A 21,487-nucleotide genomic window follows, 5' to 3' on the forward strand; every position below is an offset into this window, starting at 1 on the left:
ACAGTAGTCGAGCGCCGTAACCACTGCGCCACCCCGGAGTTTGGTTTGTTTGTAGAGGTTTAGCAAACCAAAGTAACTCACGCTATGTGGACATCGCCGTGAAGGACTCTCACATTGTACACCGGGGCTTGAAGCCGAGTCCTTAGGATTAATAGTCGAGCATTCCCACTGAACCACGGCTGCGGGGCATTTGTTATTCCTCCAATAAGAAGCCTAATAAACAGCCAAAAAGAATAACTTTTTGCGCTTCAATGTGACTTCGGATTTCTGCATGGTTCAGGAACTATAAAATATACAAACATGTCGCAAGAGGCGACGGCGAGCTCTGATGCGCCTGATCGAATTGTGTAGCCTCTCCCACTTACAACGTATGATTCTCTTTCTTGAAATAGTACCATATAATGAAAACATGTTTAAGAAACCAACTGTGCCTATTCTGTGGGCACATTACTTATGAAGTTCTTTTCGCAGCTGGTAAGGGCTGAACAACATAACAACGGCATTTTCAATATTTTTCGGGGGTATTTGTGGCCATAGCAACAAGCGGGCTTGAGGCATGCCTTAAAATTCGAAGAAATCAAGCATTGTAATACATTCAGCCATCTTCGCCGTACCCACGATCAATGAAGCTTCGGGGCTGCGTATTTTGCATCAAACTGCTCCAATTAAATAAACTGGCCGATCGGCAACACGTGAAAATAGAGACCTTTAGTTTACCGCTGCCGTTTACCACGGCCGTCTACCGCTACCGTGCGCCGTCAGCACAGCACGCGTTGATTGGTCCCTGCGTGCATAGTGCACCGGAATTTGACAGGAACATGGCGCCATCTGCCGGTCTCGTGGTTATCTGCGCATGCGTACTGACGCTTGCGCGTAAGCGGTAGTGCTAAACTAAGTTTCTATTGACTGAGCCACTACAGCGGTCAGATATAGCAAAAAATTTTGAATGATCGTTACACCTTTCCTTTAAGGATTGGCAGTGACGTACTAGTCTCGAATAATAAAGAAAACAAATGATCTTCGTCCGGCTAATGATTACAATTCTGAGCTCGGAGAATTTTCTCAATAATGTTTCCTTTTTCCTAAGGGCTAATAATTACCGCATGACACCTCCAACCTCGTGATAAAATAATTTACAACTGCGTGAAAACCGAATCCTTCCTTTCAAATTTGAGCATCATGCATAATGTTGATCAATGTGCATTGGAGGCGCAATGCGCCTTATTGTGATCACTATAATGTGCACTAAGCAACACCCTGCCGCATCCTTTGCTCTGTATCATTTCCCTCAGAAGATCAGCAACATCTCAGAGCACGCGTGCTAAAGGCAACACATTTTAACCAGTGTTGCCACAAAGTTTGATAGTTTCGGCCGCTGTATACCATCTATGAAACTAGAACCGCGAACGAATTCCGCTTGCGGAATGTCGCGTTTGTCTGCGAATGCGAGCGTCCGCCAAAAAGCATTCGCATTGCGCAAGTGGACCCAAGCGTGCAAATGTTTCGCATCTCGTTGCTCCATACAAATATGCGCCCCTTTGTGCCTCCGAGGTGAGCTCACTCCAATGCTTGCTACGCGCAGTTTTGATGAAGTTTGGAGTTTCTTGCGCAATTCCGTTATTTCTTCTTGGGGAGGAGAGACAGGGGGGGGGGGGGGGGGTCTTTCGGTGGTTCATCTGGATATAACGATACCTAACAATACTTCCTCTTTTAGGTGAAATAATAAAGATAATGCAAGAAAAAAATCGCTGTGGGTAAGACAGACCGGAGGGGAGGGGGGGGGGGGGGATTTCGGCGGTCTATCTGGGTATAACGATACCTAATAATACTTCTTTTTAGTGAAATAATAAAGATAAAGTAAGAAAAAAATCACTGTGGAAAGAGCTGTTGCTGGCGCCGAAAAGAATGAAATCAAGTAATCTCGAGAAGCGCACTCGACTAAAAAACGCGCAAAAAAAAAATAAACTATACAAACGGTACAGAAAGAGAGCGATACAGTGCCTAGCTTAGAATGCCGCTGCCATTCTGAAGAATTCCTATCAGAACAGGTATTCCGGGAGAGAAGGAAAAGCAACGCATGTACCCTGCGGAGAAAATACGGTGCAACAGGAAATCACAGCAATAGAAAAGACCAATACACAGCCAAAGCAAAGACCAAGAAAAAAAGAAGATGGTGGTCAACAAGGGCGGAGAGGAGGAGGGAGGAGCTGTTAGACAGCTCCTGCCGCCGTCTCTACGCATCTGACCCGGAACGCCGGCTGCTTCCTCCAAGCCATCTTCCCGCTCATTTCGTTCGCCTCACTATTTTTTTTTTACTTCAGCTACGACGGGGTCTGGCTTGTTTCTTATTTGCTGCTCTATTTGTTACCTTTTATTGTCAGTGTTGAAATTTTTTTTTTTTTTTTCATTTTTAAGCTTGCTAAGTCCATTCCTGTGGGTGTGCTTCCGAAGAGTGCGTTTCGACAAGAAAAAATATTAAATAAAAGTGCACCTTTCCTTTCTATTTTGTTGTTCTATCGAAATATGAAGGCCTGAACTTGGTGTATGAAACAAGGAAAGAGAAGGACAGAAGAAGGATCAGCAGAGGCTTGTGGCGGAAAGAAATGTACATCGCTCCCAAAAAATAAACCCACGCCTTCAAAATAAAAAGAAAGGAGGTGTACCAAAGAGCACGTTAGCGGTCGGAATGCCGAGTTTTCCGGAGCTTTGCTGCTCTGGTGCAAGTTCGGCAAGAAGCCTGCGAATTGTACGCCCCAAATGTTGAATTGCAAGCCTGCCTTTGGAAGCCAGAAAGTAGACCTTGGTCTCACGAAGCGAAAAGAAAATAACGCCGAAGAAAAGAATTTGTTGTTCCGTAACTGTTCTACTCAATGATCCCAGACATTGTGGAATACATTTTTTCCCTTTTCCTGCAGTTTTGACCAGCAGTTTCAATACAAGGCACCCTGCCGCAGAAAAAAATACGAATCCGCAACCATTAAGTTTTTATGTTTTGTTTTTTTCAATGGTCGGTATGGAGGGGGGGGGGGTAGGGGGGGGGGGGGGTGTTTGGAACAAGGCATGGCATCAGGGTTTATGTGTTATCGCGAATGCATCTGATTCAACTCTACCAGGCTTCCAAAATTGTGGGAACGACCTCCTACCCACAGGGCAAACGCAAGAATCTATCTTACCTGCAAGCAATGCCGCTCTTACACGGTCTTAGATATGAGTACTAGCTTGGGATGGTCGCTCGAACCCAAAGACGAGACTTGCGTTGAACAAAGGCTATAACGTGAATCGATTAGGGCGATTTAAATAGTCGCGTTTCTTTTTAAGGTGGTTTGCAAAAAGAAAGGCAAAAAGAGAAGAGAGAGAATGACCGTACAGAGTTCTGGGATCGTTTTTTTTTTTTTTTTTTTCTCGCATAATAAGTGAAGTTTTCCGACTGCGACGGCGGAACGGCGTTATGGCTTCACATGTTCGCCACACAGACAGATTTTTAATTTTCGTTTTAATTCAGGAGCGTCAGCTAATTGCAGTAAATAATGATAAGGAAAACGTAGAAAGCCACAAAACATATCAAGCAATACAAGAGGAAGAGCTTAGCGCTGAGACAGCGACTATTGCTGGTCTAACTTCGGAAAGCGATTTCAGCACTCCGTACAAGAGCGCTGACAGGTGCGAAAAATTCAAAGTAATTCAAAGTATCTACTGACGCCACCAATGACGTAGGCAGAATTATTGGGAAAACAATGTCGGGGAAAAAAAAATGGGCGAAAAAATACCGAAAAAGTACGGGGAGGGCTGCAATGCTCAACGAATTTAGAGGCGTTATGTTGCCGAAATAACTCCCTTGGTCAAGACTCTGCTATCTACGATCATCTGGTATTTTGAGCTTTTTTTTTTTTTTTTTTTTCTGAAGGAAGAGAACATAGTCCCTCATCAAAGACACTGCGACTTTGCCTTTTCATTTCCGCCTTTATCCCGCGATGTCTTTTGCACCCAGAGAACCACGCGTAGCCCCACTGATGTCGAGAGGTCTTTGAGCCGCCATTTTGTGAACAAGAAATCGGCGTCATTCTTCAATCGATTTTATAACCGTTCTGTAGGTACATTTATTCCCCATTCTAACCCAAGTGACACCGCGTAAAAGCGGGCAAGCACCAACTAATCCTCGCGCAGTGACCTCCTGGAGCCTTACCCCGAAGCAAATAAACAACTGAGGGTAACGACATCGCTCGCCATAGGTTACTAGACGGGGCACCCGAAACGTCAACGAGATATTGCTCAAGAGCAGGCGTACATATCCATTGCTGACCTGTCTGGAGCAAAGGGAGCCTTCGTGCAGAAGACACGCAGGCCATCCGGGTCTACAATAGGCTCAAGTACCCGCACGTGTAAGGTTGTTTCCTCTCTTCTGGGCACAGTGAATGTCGGGGTGGCATACTTATACCTTCTATCCGCGCACCCGCCCCTCCACCCTCCTCCTCTTCTCTTCTTGCGTGCGTGCCTGTTCAACAGCTCTGTTTGCCAAAGATTACCGCCACGAGTACCTCCTCTGTCAGTCGGTCGTCGTGTGCCCAGTCAAGGGGAAAAATAGACGTTAGGAACGACCCCGTCCGCCAAAGAGACCACAGAGCGGAAACTGTCCCGTCCGTCCGAGAAAGAATACGCTCAAATGCACACGGAGCTTTGAAGGCAGTCTTTTCTTCACTGATGACGACCCCAACAAAGCAAGTAAAAAAAAAAAGAGACACAGCACAAAACAGAGATGGTAGAACACCACCATCTTCTACACGGCAATGACGGCCAGAGGAGAGTTATGGGAGGGACCGCCTCCGTCTCGCCTTTCTTTATTACTTCATTTATTTAAGGTGGAAGAGGACTGGTGTTTATATTTTCTTCCTTATATGCAGTTCATTTTTACGTTCGTTTCGAATGGTTCTTGCGTAAAGAGAAAGGAGGAGGGTTGAGGAACTGTCATCTCTTCTCCGTGTTCTGGATTATAGTTCATCCGTCTAGCACGCCCAGCATGGACCGCATAGCCCGGGTGCATCCCGGCTGCTTTGCATTAGTTCCTTTTTCTTCCGTCCCGCTCGGCTGTCGCGGACATTAGCCGTCGCGGTCGTGACTGGTCATTGCCGGAAGGAAGGAGCATCGGATATCGTCAAGGGCTGGCGGTGCGGCAGAACCCTGTACACATTTCGCCACAAACGAAGGCGCACGAAAGAAGGGCTCTCGTATAGATGTCTCTTCCACCCTCCCTCTTGGCCCTGATACTAAGCAGTCTCGCTTGTAGAGGGGGCTGTTTTCCGCATGAGAAGTTCCCCGCGCAGCCAGAAGCACATGATACATCAGCATTTGGTTCGCTGGACTGTCGCAAGCGACAACTTTCCCTGCTTTCGGTGTCTTCTGAGGATCTGCAGCGTGTGAATCAGCGCACGAAAGAATCCGGAGTCCCTTCCAGAGCAGAATTCGAGTACGGGTCATTAGAAGATAACTTTATAAACTGCATATAAAGGCGCAATACACTACGCAGTGTTTTCGAATGCTTGTTTTGCTCGTAGCGTCTGGACAAGCGTTTTGGCCACATGCAACGCTTCGTTGGTTTAATGAGAGCACAAACGAGGTCAGTATGCACTAAATGTAAACAGCCCGACATTTGCACTCAACGACACGATCGCCATGTGTGGTGAACCGTGTTCGACTCAGAAGCGACAGCTCAGTGTATGCCGTTGTTGAACACTGAGCCAGAAGACCCGTGTTTTGTTCCCGCCTATGAATGCCGCGTTTCGATGAAGGCGGGACCTGTATGCTCTGTCTCATCATTCCTTGCAGCTGCGTGGAAGATAGCAACATTATGTGATTGCAGAAGAGTGCGAATAGACGTTGTTTACATACCCGGCTTTGAAAGAACATTCAAAAGTTTTAGAGTAGCCTTTTGAGTTACGTTAGGCTGTTTGTGACACGCTTTTAATGCACAATACGCAAACAAAGCCCGCCGGTGACAACTTCAGCCGATGAGCCGTTTATGACCAATGGACGTGCCGAAAAAACTGGTAACAACGGCGAATCGACTCCGAAGCAAGGCGGCCTGTCGCAAAACCTAAATTCGGTGGGGGAAAAAAAAAGAGAAAGAAAAACGTATGTCATTCGACATTATGTTAACCTCCGATTTGAAATAGTCTTTGGCGAATACGCGCCTTAGAGCATGCTATCTCATGTGCTCGTATGACAACTTTACGCTTACACCACATTCTACACTACATCCTGGAGCGTCATAGCGCCGCCTCTGCACTAATCTTAACTTCAGTAGCGCATCAAGAAACTAGTGGGATAGGTTGAAGGAGTGCTGCTGTACCTGCAGCCACAGGCGTAACTCGTTTCCACGACGGCAAGTGCTCCTCTTTTGCTCGCGGGCATTCCCGCAGCTTTTGTTCCCCTTGCCTCCCTTCTTCCTCCACAGTATAGCTACTGACGGAGGATAATTCTTCGAACTTTTTAGTCAGGCAAGCACCAGTTCGTACGCCGTCAGGTGTTTGGTCAGCCTCCCCTGCGCGCGCTGAACGACGACGCCGAAGAAACGCTACATTGTGGAAATAAAGGAGAGAGAGAGAGAGAGAAAGAGAGAGAGAAGGCAGAAAGGAAGAGAGAGAAAACGGAACGTCGCATGTATCCCGGGCGGTGGTGTGCCGTGTCAAGTCGATACAGAATATCGTAAACGATATCAGACCAGTTGCAAAACCTACAAGTCAGCTTGCGGCAGGAATTGGTGCACAATGACGGCACAGACTTACGTTATGGTAATAGGAGCAGCGCTGGTACATCGTCCGGCAATCAGGGTAATTGCAGCACCCCTCGCCCATTTGTCGCAGCATTCCGTGAGTGCGCACTGTCGCCCGCTATTAACCTATGCCCTCAACCGGTTAGTGGCCCTATTCTAAATCTCCTTATTTCTGGACATTGCCCTTTCCCACCCCCCATGTGCTCCCCCCTTTTCTTCCCGCGTCAAAAATGTCAGAAAACCTGTTCTCGCACAGTATCTGTGAAACAAGTGTGACAGATACTGCGCCTTTCCCTTCCTGTGAACCTACTATTATTATTATTATTATTATTTATTATTATTATTATTATTATTATTATTATTATTATTATTATTATTATTATTATTATTATTATTATTATTATTATTATTATTATTATTATTATTATTTATTGGCCTGTGCGACAGGGACTGCATCCACAGCTGCGTGGACTGTAGCAGATGCATGCACTGCATTTAATTATTGTCCCTCAATCAGGTTCTGCCGCCATTGTGCATAAATTTCTGCCTCACAGGGAAGCTGGGTTGTAGATCCCTCTACTACGGTTTCTTTAACGAAATCAAACCAAACAATATGCATTTGCCAGTGAATATTTCTTTTTTTTTTTTTTAATGGGAAGTATTATAAGGCCCTTCTTCATCGCGTCGCCGTCCGACAGTCGTGTCTGGAAACCCTACGTCATCACAGGCACTTGGCTTCGCATAAAATTTTTATCGCCTCAAAACGCTCACGTCCAGTGGCTACGCGGGTGAATGGCACAGACACGAAACAGGAACGGCACAGGAAGACACCGGACAAGATAAAATGAAGCCACAGTACAAGCGCTGACTCACAATTCAGCCTAAGCCTTTACTCCAATGCCAGTTCGCGCTTTTTAAATTAACAATGGATATTTACCAACTCGCTCAACAAAGAATCAGGCCAACCCAACTGACTGGGCGTGGAACCGGCATGACTGAGGCATTGCCGCTCAAGTTTTTCTTGCTGCTTTTGCAGATACGTGGCACCTCAGCTTTGAAGCAATGTTGCGGTTGCGTCGTTTCATGTGCATCGCCTACGAGTTCATCCTTTTCGTCTGGGATATGCGTCGACAGATTAAGGAACGCAACTTCGCCTGCAGCTATAAACGACGATTCGACGAGCGTCGCCGCTGACTTCGACAGATGTGACGTTCCGGTCTATGAGCACTGGTGCAGTGATTGCCTTATCGACAGCCTACAAATACCGGGATCTGGCAGTCACCCAGAGGGGCGTGGAACCGGCTTGGCTGAAGCATTGCCGCTCACGTTTTCCTTGCTGCTTTTACAGGTTAGCATCTCAAACTTGCACTGTTTTCGCGAGCATTTCGTTTTGTCGGTTCTACCCCAAGTGTTATTTGCTTGTCTCAGAGCTCACTCGCAACCGAAACATTACTCGCGTCGTCGTTTTCACTTATTGCGTCTCATTTCCTTTTATCTGTTGCTGCTACTTCTATGTGGCGAAGTTGAGCCTAACCCAGGTCCGTCTACCGCAGAAACACTGCAGATGCTCATAGATGGCCAAGATACGATTAAGGCCAAGTTGAGTGCAATAGAACTTCCCCAGGTTGAAAGTAAGAGAGCCATGCACGATCTCGGCAGCCGTATTGCATCAATAGAATCAAGAATAGCGAGCCTTGATGAAATGAACTATGCAGTTCATGAATGGAAAAAAACAATTTGAAGAACATCAGCGGATGTTGAGTTTAGTAATGGCGAAGGTTGAGCATCTGGAGAACCAGAGGAGGCGTTGCAATTTGCTTTTCTTTTGGGTCGAGGATACAAAACCAAACGAGTCAAATGAGGACTCAGTAGAATGCGTAATTGACTAGTGTAAATCGAAATTAGGTGTTCAATCCGTAAAACTAGAAATTGCTCATAGGTTAGGGAGATTCAAGTCCGGTAACAACCGCCCTTTAATAGAGATTTTCGCCTCGTATGCTGATAAGCAGAAGGTTTTAAACAGGGCTTATAAATTAACAGGAAGCGATGTCAGTATTTCAGAGGACTTTTCTGAGGGAGTACGTAGGAAGAGAAATATTATATGCAGTTCGCGATATCACTGAAACAAAGTGGCGACAAGATCAGCCTCAGGTATGACAGTCTTATTGTAAACGGCGAGAAGTACTTGTTTGATAATACAAATGAGGTCGTACCTGTAGTAGGAGATAAGGCCGGTGCTACAAAGGAGGTAGCACCGGCCGGGTGACGGTGTCAGCGTAATACAACGCTTATTTCCTTTTTTGTGATTACTTGCCGTAGCATTAAAAACAAGGTTAATGAATTTGCAGCATTAGTTGATATGGGGAAGCCATCTGTTATTCTCGGCACCAAATCATGGTTAGCAAATGAAATTGCTGATGGTGAAGTTTTCTCAAATTGCTTTAAATGTTATAGAAAGGACAGACACATGCATGAAGGAGGTGTATGTATTCTTGTGGATGCTACAATTTCTTCTTACCAGATAAATGTTGTCGATGAATGTGAATCTGTATGGTGCAGACTGGCGCTTAATAACAACAAAGTTATAACTGTGTGCTCGTTCTACCGCCCTCCTGATTCATCCGTTGATGCGTTTGCGCAACTGGCGGTGACAGTTGACGAAATTCAAACAGATTTTATGGTGACCGGAAGTGATTTCAATCTGTCTAGTATTAACTGAAGTCATCAACTTCACTTCCAGTCCTATACGAACCGCTCCTGCCAAGAACTGATTAACTTGGTTGGACTTTATGCTTTGCGTCAAACGGTTTTGGAACCGACACGTGGGGATCACATCATAGATTTGTTGCTCACAAATAAATCTGAATTCGTCAATTCCACTCAGGTGCTACCTGGAATAAGCGATCACAGTGCTGTGCTTTGTGAAATGAATGTGCAACATGTAAGGAGCGCTGGTACAGCAAATAGGCGAGTATATAACTAAGAAGCAAACGTATAAGCGAGATAAACAATGAGTTGAATGAGTACCGAACGGTCTTTGAAACGTATGCCGATAACTCTGGAGTGGTTGAACTATTATCGAGATTTAAGAATACGATTTTTGAACTGAGGCAGCGCTTTGTTCCGGCATGGATATTAACGAAAAGGAGGAGTAAAAGCAAACCATGGTTTACTCGGGAGCTACGCAGTCTTACGCGCAAAAGACAACGTGTTTACGTTAAATTTAAAAGAAATCCGACGCGTGAGAATAGGTTCCAGCTGCAGGAAATTGCCGGAAGAATGAAAGTTACTGTGGCAGCTGCAAAAAATTCATTTGGAATTTCAATAAAGTTGCAATTAAAAGAAAATCCAAAGGAATTTTGGAAGGATGTAAAGAGAAATGGAAAAAATTCTGGTAACTGTACCACATCTTGCGTCTGGTAACATCTTTGTTGATGACTACGCAGAAAAAGCTGAGCTGAAAACAGCTGAAATACTTAATAAAGTATTTCAGCTCTGTTTTCAGCTCTGAAATCGAACATACTGATATGAATACCCTGAATTTCCAGCCAGTGGTGAGTGTTATGGATGATGTTGTAATACAGTCTCTGTTGCAGAATCTGAAGATTGCTAAGGCTGGTTGTCCTGATGGCTTGCCAAACAAATTCTACAAACTGTGTGCGGAATCGGTCGCACCCTACTTAAAGATCATTCTTGAAAAATCGCTTGAAGAATCCTGTCTTCCATATGACTGGAAAATTGCAAGCATTGTGCCAATTTAAAAAAAAAATCTGGCCCTCGCAACACTGTATCGAATTATAGACCAGTATCACTGACTTCAGTTGCGTGCAAGACACTCGAACATAGTTTGTACACCAGTATAGCAGCACATATGTACACACATTCATTGTTTAATTCTCATCAGCATGGTTTTAGAAGGGGCCTATCGTGTACCACGCAGCTGACTGAATATGTGCACGATCTGGCAGGGGCACTGGACAGGCGACTCAGCGTGGACTGCGTGTTTTTGGACTTTAAGGCCTTTGATACCGTGACGCACTCTTTACAAATTCAAAAACTGTCTTTTCCTAATATTAGCCCTGAAGTGATATCACGGGTAAAAGATTATTTATGTTAACGGCAGCCGTATGTGGTTGTGCATGACGCCGAGTCTCAAAGAGTAAAGGTTGTGTCTGGTATTCCCCAAGGCTCCGTGTTGGGGCCACTATTGTTCTTGCTGTACATGAATGACATTAGTGACGGAATAGTAACTCAAATGCGGTTATTTGCGGATGACTGCGTTCTTTATAGTGTTGTCACTAGTGATCGAGATGTTGAAATGTTTCAGGAATACTTTTTTTTTAATCGATATTTATTGCCTCGGGGCACCAGTAGGGCATGAGATGAAGGATGAATAAATGATTAACTGAATGGAAAAAAGTTGGATGATTTTATGAAGTCCAGAAGTGAGCGATGATGAGGTCCCTGCGTCCAAGTGACATATGAGGCAGGATTGGTTGCTGAAAGGCCAGCTATGCTCAGGTGCCGGATTCGTGTTGGTTTGAGTGCTGGGCAGTCTCCCACAGTAAGTGGTGGATGTCGGCCTCAACATCTTTGTTTTTACAGATCGGGCGCCCTGGGAGGGGATATAAGTGTTGGAAGTATGACCACGTCCTAGTTACAGCTGGTGTGAGGGCAACACCGACCCGGATTTTAGAGTGGTGCGTTAAATGGATTATACAGTAAAACACGTTGCTGGGCTAGTTGGTGCATTGCATGAAGTAAGACTAACCGACCAAGAAGACGCACACAGGAAAAATCGACACAGAAAGAAAGAGGCTGGACTACCAACTGATTTATTAGCAAGAACGGGGCTCAAATATATATAGGCGCTCAGTCACATGACCTTTCCACAATCGCCATCACATCCTTCCGTCGTGGAACCACAATTCACTTCCATCGTAACTTCTTTATCGTACCTACGCTTACCCAGTAATCACAACGTACATATAAAACTATAAAACAACACTATCTATGCAAAGCTGCGTCAGAAGGAACTAAAGTCATACACAATACAAACATTCACATACAAACATTACAAACATTTTTGCGCGCGGGTATTAAACCATGAATCAACGCCATGATAACGGGCACACACATATCTAACAAGGCCTGGTGATTACAAAACAGATTGAATGAACCTGATTTCCTTTCTTCGTAAGGCAACAGAACAATCACTACAGCATGCGTCTCCTTTCTGTGTTATCATAAATGCTTCAAGAACTTCACGCGCTATTTTGTCGCGACTTCTGCCGAGAATCTTAATGCCGTCAAGCACCGGCTCACATCTGCACTCTTTACAGTGAAGGGGCAAATTAGACCAGGTTCCATTCCTTAGGGAATTCGAGTGCTCCAGTGCTCTGTCGTTAATACAACGACCCGTCTGGCCTATATAGACCTTGCCGCAGGTCAGTGGTACTTCATACACCACACCGACCGCACATTCCACAAAGGGTTGACCATGCCTCTTTTCGCACTGGGGCTTCTTTTTCCGCCCGATGCGTGCACACAAACCGCTCAGCTTTCTCGGGGCTGAGAATACGATAGGCACATCATACCTGGCTGCAACCTTTTTCAGGCTGTGGGCGACACGGTGCGTATAAGGGACTACCTGCGGCCTTTTCGAGGCTTAGCGGTGGAGCTTTTCTTGCCTTTCATTTTTTGTAACAGGGTCTCTGCTACTGCAGACACAACAGAGCACGGGAAGCCTGCCTTTTGAAGTCTGTTAATCTGATTATTAAAACTTACTTCCATCATGTGAGCGCAGGACTTGATCAGCGCCGATTCCAAGCAAAGAGAAGCGATCGCCCTTTTTACTGTCTTAGAGTGATGAAGCGTAAGGCAGCAATTCTTTCTTAGCTCTGGGGAAATACATCCAACAGGCACGTCCTTTTGAAAAGCTGATGCTAATATCTAAAAATTGCAGGCAATTGTTCTCCGGTATCTCATGGGTGAAAGTAAGGCCTTTTCCTTGTTGTCCAAACAGGCTTAAGATTCCTTCTACCCTACTGGCATGCGTCAAGTTACGGTTAGTCTTTAAAATCACCAGAAAGTCGTCAACATACCTAAAAATTCGCAGGACAGAGCCGTTGTCAATAGAATGTGCTAAGGCACGGTCAATAGAAGACAAAAATATATTACACAGCACTGGGGCGACACAGGAACCTATGCAAATTCCCCTTTTTTGAATAAAAATCTTTGTTCCAAGAGACACAAAGGTGGAGCCAAGGTAAAACTCTAAAAGTGACAGGAAACTTTCCACACTAATACCTGATGAATTCTGAAAGACTGTAACCCCATTAAAATCAATACACTCACGTACGGCCTCAAACAGTTCTGCATGCGGGACGGAATAAAATAAATCTTGAACATCAAAAAAAAAAAAAAAAAGAAGGCGGACCTTTCCCCAAAGGACTGTATGCAGCGAGTAGTAAGCTACTTCGAAAAGAACAACCTGCGGCAACTACAGGCTGATAAAGAAGGCGGATTCGTGGTGATGACAGCTTCAACCTACGACAATAAGGCCTCCTTAGCGGTATCAAAGAACTTTGTTCAGGTGAGCAGACAAGCCTGTAGAGTGAACACAAAAGCGGTAGACATGTGCAATGACTTGCAGCTCACCAGGTTGGCGAATGGCATTAGCAAATGTAAAAAGGGTCACCTGGAGATATTTTTTTCCGTTAAAACGCACGAACCCGAAATGCCTTTCAGATGTATTGTCAGAGTGCGCGGCGCATGGCAACAGCAAATTAGCCGATTTCTTCTTCTAAACTTAAACAAACTTATTACTAATGATCCCTTCGCTACCAAGAATGCGACAGATGTGACCGCCTATTTAAAAGAGCAGAAGGACATCGGGTTCATGTTCTCCATTGATGTTCAAGATTTATTTTATTCCGTCCCGCATGCAGAACTGTTTGAGGCCGTACATGAGTGTATTGATTTTAATGGGGTTACAGCCTTTCAGAATTCATCAGGTATTAGTGTGGAAAGTTTCCTGTCACTTTTAGAGTTTTACCTTGGCTCCACCTTTGTGTCTCTTGGAACAAACATTTTTATTCAAAAAAGGGGAATTTGCATAGGTTCCTGTGTCGCCCCAGTGCTATGTAATATATTTTTGTCTTCTATTGACCGTGCCTTAGCACATTCTATTGACAACGGCTCTGTCCTGCGAATTTTTAGGTATGTTGACGACTTTCTGGTGATTTTAAAGACTAACCATAACTTGACGCATGCCAGTAGGGTAGAAGGAATCTTAAGCCTGTTTGGACAACAAGGAAAACGCCTTACTTTCACCCATGAGATACCGGAGAACAATTGCCTGCAATTTTTAGATATTAACATCAGCTTTTCAAAAGGACGTGCCTGTTGGATGTATTTCCCCAGAGCTAAGAAAGAATTGCTGCCTTACGCTTCATCACATTCTAAGACAGTAAAAAGGGCGATCGCTTCTCTTTGCTTGGAATCGGCGCTGATCAAGTCCTGCGCTCACATGATGGAAGTAAGTTTTAATAATCAGATTAACAGACTTCAAAAGGCAGGCTTCCCGTGCTCTGTTGTGTCTGCAGTAGCAGAGACCCTGTTACAAAAAATGAAAGGCAAGAAAAGCTCCACCGCTAAGCTTTGAAAAGGGAGGCCACAGGTAGTCCCTTATATGCACCGTGTCGCCCACAGCCTGAAAAAGGTTGCAGCCAGGTATGATGTGCCTGTCGTATTCTCAGCCCCGAGGAAGCTGAGCGGCTTGTGTGCACGCATCGGGCGGAAAAAGAAGCCCCAGTGCGAAAAGAGGCATGGCCAACCCTTTGTGGAATGTGCGGTCGGTGTGGTGTATGAAGTACCACTGACCTGCGGCAAGGTCTATATAGGCCAGACGGGTCGTTGTATTAACGACAGAGCACTGGAGCACTCGAATTCCCTAAGGAATGGAACCGGGTCTAATTTGCCCCTTCACTGTAAAGAGTGCAGATGTGAGCCGGTGCTTGACGGCATTAAGATTCTCGGCAGAAGTCGCGACAAAATAGCGCGTGAAGTTCTTGAAGCATTTATGATAACACAGAAAGGAGATGCATGCTGTAGTGATTGTTCTGTTGCCTTACGAAGAAAGGAAATCAGGTTCATTCAATCTGTTTTGTAATCACCAGGCCTTGTTAGATATGTGTGTGCCCGTTATCATGGCGTTGATTCATGGTTTAATACCCGCGCGCAAAAATGTTTGTAATGTTTGTATGTGAATGTTTGTATTGTGTATGACTTTAGTTCTTTCTGACGCAGCTTTGCGTAGATAGTGTGGTTTTATAGTTTTATATGTATGTAGTGATTACTCGGTAAGCGTAGGTACGATAAAGGAGTTATGATGGAAGTGAATTGTGGTTCCACGACGGAAGGATGTGATGGCGATTGTGGAAAGGTCATGTGACTGAGCGCCTCTATATATTTGAGCCCCGTTCTTGCTAATAAGTTCAGTTGGTAGTCCAGCCTCTTTCTTTCTGTGTCGATTTTTCCTGTGTGCGTCTTCTTGGCCGGTTAGTCTTACTTCATGAAATGGAATATGAATTCGAATTTTTCCAAAACTGTCCATATGAAGTTTACAAGAAGGAAAAACCCTGATGCGCATTCATGTGTTATTAGGAACACAATGTTAGAACAGGTATTCGAATTTAAATATTTCGGCGTTTATTTTACTCCTGAATTGAGCTGGCGCCGTCACGTCGATTATGTCTCTCCTAAAGCTTGCAGAAACTTGGGATTTCTTCGCCGAAATGCAAACACTTTTCCACTGTCATGTCGGGACATTTTATTCAAGACTTATGTCAGGCCGATTCTGGACTACGCGTGCACGGTCTGGTACCAGCCTACTGCTAGAGATAAAGATAAGTTAAAGAGTGTGATGAACGTTGCCTCTCGTTTTGTGTCTGGCACACGCGGGGCTCGTTACAGTGCATCGCGCACGAAGGATGCACTCACCTGGGAATTGCTTGACACGCGCCGAAAGAAGTTACGTCTGAAGCTATATTATGCTGTTGATTATTCAACTGTTCGGGTTGAACGTGAAAAGTATGTGCAGGAGCCGTTTTATACATCTAACCATGTTGACCTGAACAATTTTTTGAGCTGAATTGTTCAAAATGTCCTTTCTTTTTTTTTTTCCCCCCGGAAACCATTAGGGAATGAAACAGACTGCTGAGCGATGTTGTGAGTGTGAGATCAAATGATGCGTTCTTTTTGAGGTTGTAGATGTACATGGCGAACGGCCCTGCCTTCTCTTTCTTTTTTTTCCCTCTTTATGCTTGTAACTCTACCTGCGAGCAGAGGTGTCATGTGTGCTTCTTTTTGTACATTCCCTAGCGCTGTGGGTTCCTTAATAAATAAATAAAAATAAATAAATAAATAAACTCTAGACATGTGACACCTCCGGCCAGAAAAAAATTGGAAGCCCAAAAGCCGGGAAAAGGCGAGGCCTCGCCTGTACTCTCTTTGAAAAGCCCTTTGCAGCACTATTGAAATGTAAGGGTGGTTTGACCGAATCAGGAGCACTGATGCCGAGAGGAGCATATACAAGCCTCAGGTAGTGCGCCACCATTTTGGCGCCACCAGACAGCGCGCTCCCGACGCATATGAACAATTCGGTAAAAGATTACAGTGTGGCAGTTCTTGCTGTGCCAGCTTCAGAACTAAACGTGGCACAGCACGCATGTAATCCCGCCTAGAGTAAAAAAGGAATAGTTAGGGATAAGACCACCGTTTTTATTTTATGATCGCATTTAAAGACAAGATGAAAAAGAGCGGGTTCTAATAGGCAAAAGAACATAGCCTTGATATTACATGACGGTGAGTATGCATTTCCGCAGTGGCTGCATTTGTCTACAATGTATAAATATTATTACACTGGGACCAACAACCCAAAATAAACAAGCAAGCCCGTCTTGAAACGCTGAACCCGCTCCACCTGTTCCAAAACCTAGAGTTCAACATCTTACAGCTCCCCGCTGCGTCGTCTTGAACGAAGTACATTGACGAGCGTTTGCACTGCGGCATTTTTCTGAAGGTCACGTTCGTGATGAGCAGCGTCCCGTTAGACATTCTTTGCTTCCTTCCTCTCCGGAGATTATGCAAACCGGAAAGAGGACGTCATATGTGTAGGATGGTGTCACGCTCGCAACGCTCACACACGTCCACTCCCATCGTCTTTCGTGAGCGCAGTTCTTTTTTTATTATTATTTACGCGTCGTTCGCGATTCTTTCGGTGAGCGTTCGCTGCACCTCGAAAAGAGCCGCTCCTTTTATAGGAGGGAGGAAGACTTGACGTTTAATTCGTCAAGTTCAGACGTCCGCACGCCTAACCGGGTCGAGCTCGCAATGCAGGCCAAAAAGCAGACCGCGTGTTTCGAGTCTGAGTGGGGCCCTCTGACTGACAAGGGCTGGCCTCGGGCCACTACTATCATCAACAAAAGCGCGGCCCGCTTGCCATAAGATGCAGTGGACCTCGCTTCCCCTTTGCACCGTTTTATCTCGTTGCTTTTGTGATCGGTGTGCTGCTGAACCAGTTTTACATCGGTGAGTGACGAAGCGGGCGCTTCGAACAACGCATTCCTACCCTTTCTGCTTCCTGCGTACATTTATAGCGCCCTGTTTATTCTTCCGGCGAATATCGAACCTTACGCAGAACAATCAAACCTTTCAGACGGCCGACAATTTCAGTACGACGTCACATATCGGCAGGGACGTCGTATTTATTCAATGCCCAAATCCACCTGGATATATCATGTAAAGTCGGAATCTATAACGGAAAAGATTTCGATAATAGTTTTGTGCGTTCACACTTGGCTCAAACCTCTCGCTTCTCATTTAAAGAGTGACTCTGAAACTGCTCTCTTCTCAGCTCACAAAATATGTTACCGAAGCACTCTGTGGCAGTTGTCCCATTATTTAGGCCGTGGAATGGAATTCTCCAGAGTATATAGTCATATCTCGATACAATTACTTTGAACAGACAAAAAAACAAACACTGTGTGCTCTGCCCATTAAGAAGATCGTGCAACACTTGAGACACGTGTATGCCTTGGGCCCCAGTGTATCAGTCGAATTTGAAATTTTTGTTATATAACCTGCTCCTGAAATAACTCGTTATGATCTGATGGTGCCGGAATGTAGCGGCCTACGAAAATGAGCTAGCAGCGCCTCATTATATTACGCCGAGAGTTCGTTTTGGAGTTTCGTTCCTCCGTGGTTGAGAGAAAGATCAAAAACGTTTACCGCAGTCAAGAACGGAATTTAAGTGCGCGCTTACAATGAATTTCATTCGGTCATTCCGTATAAGCGCATTTTGTTAAAGCTTAAAGGCCTATGTGTAGTGTTATTGTAGTCGGATACAAGTAAAGTATGCAGTGACTGCCAGACAGGAATACCGTGCGGCGAAAAGTAGCCAGGTTTAAGCTTTTCTTGTTACCTTTCGATAAACAAAAAAAGCACCAGGTAAACATTGCAGGCTATATAATTTGGATATTTGTGGCTCGTCAGACATATCTAAAATCAAAAGGTAGGTTTTGTTTGCTATTGTGGTTGATTGCGCAGTACTAAAAGACGCCGGGGTAACCAAGCCATGGTTATCAACTTTCTTTTTTATTATTGTTATATCTGCACTCTGGCTGGAATCTGTTAACTTGTATCCTCGTCGCCGGAGTTTGAAAGAAACGAAATTCCCTTCATACAAACAGCATTCACGAGGTTATTTTTAGTGCACATTTAATAATTATATATTAAGGAAGCAATTAAGACAACCTAACAAACGAGCTGGAAGCAGTTCCTGAGTACGCTATCGTGTTTGTTGTTAATTCTCCGGCCAGTCTACAAACTTGTCTCTTCTGGTTTTGGCTTGAAATAAATTATTGACATAAATACTTATACTTGGAGGCTACATCTATTGTAACGAATTTATCTTCTTTACATTAGCGTGCATAAAAATAGGTTTCGTAATTTTTCTGCTTGCTCATTTCTTTTCTGAAATACCCCGCTCATTGGTTGAAGCCATTTTCGTTACCTTGAGTGACAATGTATACCTCCCAGTTACCACGAGGTAGCCGAAGCGCAGTCTCCATAAGTGCACTGAACTTGCTCGCCTCAATCGGTGTGTTATTCTTCTACGCGCTGTAAACGCAGCATATTAAAACAGATTAAGCCAATCAGAGCAAGAAAATGAATACTAATATAATAACAACGCTAGAGGTGTGTGTGGTTCTTCACTTTGTTTATAACTTTAGTGGGGCAAAGTGTTCCTTTTCCAATAGATGATGCCGCAACTTTCGGGAAAGCAAAACGAGTCAGTGGCCAAGTGTGCCATGGCCAAAAATGCCAAGTGGAAAGAAAAAAGGACGGAGAAAGAGAGAGAGAATGGGGAAGGAAGATAGCTTTCCATTCCTGTAACAACAATAAATTTTGCATGGAGGAACCTGGATACATACCCGCAACCGTTTTTGCCCACGGAACAATGACGGTGACGCCATCCAAGTGGACAGCGGCTCGGTCGGCACATTCTCTTAAGTGTGTGAAGGCTATGGTTGTGAATGAAGTTAGCCCCCCCCCCCCCCCCCTCTCTCAAAAAAAAAAAAAAACGAACGAGCGGAAGAAAAAACACTAGTGTATGTGCTGCCTCCTGTGCGCCTCTGTTATGGTGCGCTCATTTCTGCTGTACCTGTGGAAATAAACTAGCTGAAATACGCGCTCTGGCTTGGTTCTGATTTACAGCGCATAGGTATGCCAATGGATAACGTTCCCGCCAAAATTTGAAACTGATTCCAATGAAGGCAAATATATCAGAAGGATGAAAGAAACCTAGATTTTGGATTAAATGGTTGGTTGACAACAGTATGTACAGAAGCAGAGAAAGTTCAGGGTGAAGAATGCCCACATCTGTTTCAAATAATTTATGATGGCACCATATGGGCCAGGAGACCTGGGATTCGTTATACACAGCATTCATTGGTTAGTCAACTGCGTGGGTACGTATACAAGTACTGACTCCTGGGATTTCCATCTAAATCGGTGATGCTTGAACGCTGAGTATCAATCACAACAAGAGTTATTCACGCATACGCTGTAATCTTACTAATCATGTCAGCTGATAATTTAAGTCAGAGCAATTGAGGAACTTCTCAATTCGACCGCAATGACACTGACCTGCTGCAGGGGCTTAAATGAGACATAAAATAATGACTGCTAAGGCAAGAAAAGCGCCAAAAGCGTCCGTACGATCGGTATTTGATTACTCGGCACCTTACAGAGCAATTTCTTTATGCTCTGTTCACTAATAAATCAGCGAAAAGCGATAAAACACAAAACTTATCAGCGATAAAAAAGTATGTCCTTTCTCGTCTTCTTTAACATAACACAAGCCTTTGCCTCCCAAGAAAATAAACATAAAATGCGCGTCACAATTGATTCAGAAATAGCGCCAAAAAACTGGTGCTGACAATAGTGTGACTAAATGTAACGTGTACTTATCAAACTCATCGGTAAATATCCGGCACGGGACTTACCACAGAAGGGCACGCCGTTGGGTATCCAGGTTCCGTTAGCTGAACACACCCTCCGAGAGGGCCCCAGGAGTTCATATCCTGGGTCACAAGCGTACATCGCCACCGTACCGGGGGCAAGGTCATCCCTCGAGAAGGTGACACTGCAGTGGGCTGGGGATCCCGGGTAACCGCAAGCGCCATCTGTTGAGGTGCAAGAAAAACAAATGGGGTTAGCGCATTTTTCAGGTCATGATCACGAATAAAGATTTATGAATAAGTTAATGAATCTTTCACACAACACCATGGTTCGGTATTGCGCCAGAACACGTGACGCAGTGGCGAATGTTTCCAAAACTAGACAGGCTGCGCCATAGCTTCCGTTAAATCTCCTTTTGAGCTGCAAGAAGGACTACAAATATAATAAAGGAATATATTAATTTATCCGCGTCCCAGCTTGCACAGCATGACTTTGTCAGAAGAAGACAAAAATGACTTAGTCGCAGTCAGAAGTATGTGCTTTGATTTGAATATACAAAGAAAAGCAAGGTAGAAATTCTTACACTCCAGTTAGCAGCATCGAATACTAAATCGGAGGCAGAGAGGGCGAATGACGTCAGGAAGAACGTTAAACATTGCCATGGTGCTAAGAAAGAAAAAATAGGTTCACACGACAGTACAGCGGACAGTATGCTGGCACCCAAGAAGACCACACTGCAAAGATCTATATTCTCTCTGCTGTTGTTTTTTCTAACAATAGCCGAATATATAAAATAAATGCTTGAGGCGGGCGAGCTCTAATTTAGACGAACCACAGCACGCTAGTTGGTGCATTGTTGCTGACCTGTAAGCGGGGAAAGCAAAGGACAAGAAATGCATCGGGTCCCGTCTACGCCCGTTTTCTGTTGTCTCTCATACCTGACAGAGCGGCAAATGTTTGTCAAGGCAGCAAACTGAACAACAAAAAAGTGGGTATAAAAATCACCTGTGATTTGGCTATATTTCTTGCCTATCTGTTTATTTAAAAACAGATTATTTTTTAGTTGACTTGTTAGGTAACTTTGACTTATCTAAAACCGAGGCACCTGAGCGGTTCGTGCAAGCTTTTTCTGACTTTTTCGAGCAAATTTCCAGAGCCTCTTCTGATAATTAAGTTTTTTTTTTTCTGTTTTGC

The 21,487-nt window shown here is 44.5% G+C and overlaps 1 protein-coding gene across 1 annotated transcript in view; it reads right to left on the reverse strand.

The window, feature by feature from the left end:
- LOC146179076 (uncharacterized) overlaps positions 1-21,487 on the reverse strand; it is a 69,617-nt gene that overhangs the window by 31,589 nt on the left and 16,541 nt on the right. Inside the window, exon 4 of the mRNA XM_084579592.1 lies at positions 20,338-20,517. Within this exon, the coding sequence (XP_084435718.1) occupies positions 20,338-20,517 (180 nt within the window). The remainder of the gene's footprint in view (positions 1-20,337; positions 20,518-21,487) is intronic.

Source organism: Amblyomma maculatum, chromosome 9, assembly GCF_055883805.1.
Source record: "Amblyomma maculatum isolate TAMU_Amacu chromosome 9, ASM5588380v1, whole genome shotgun sequence".
Taxonomy (NCBI): Eukaryota; Metazoa; Arthropoda; class Arachnida; order Ixodida; family Ixodidae; genus Amblyomma; species Amblyomma maculatum.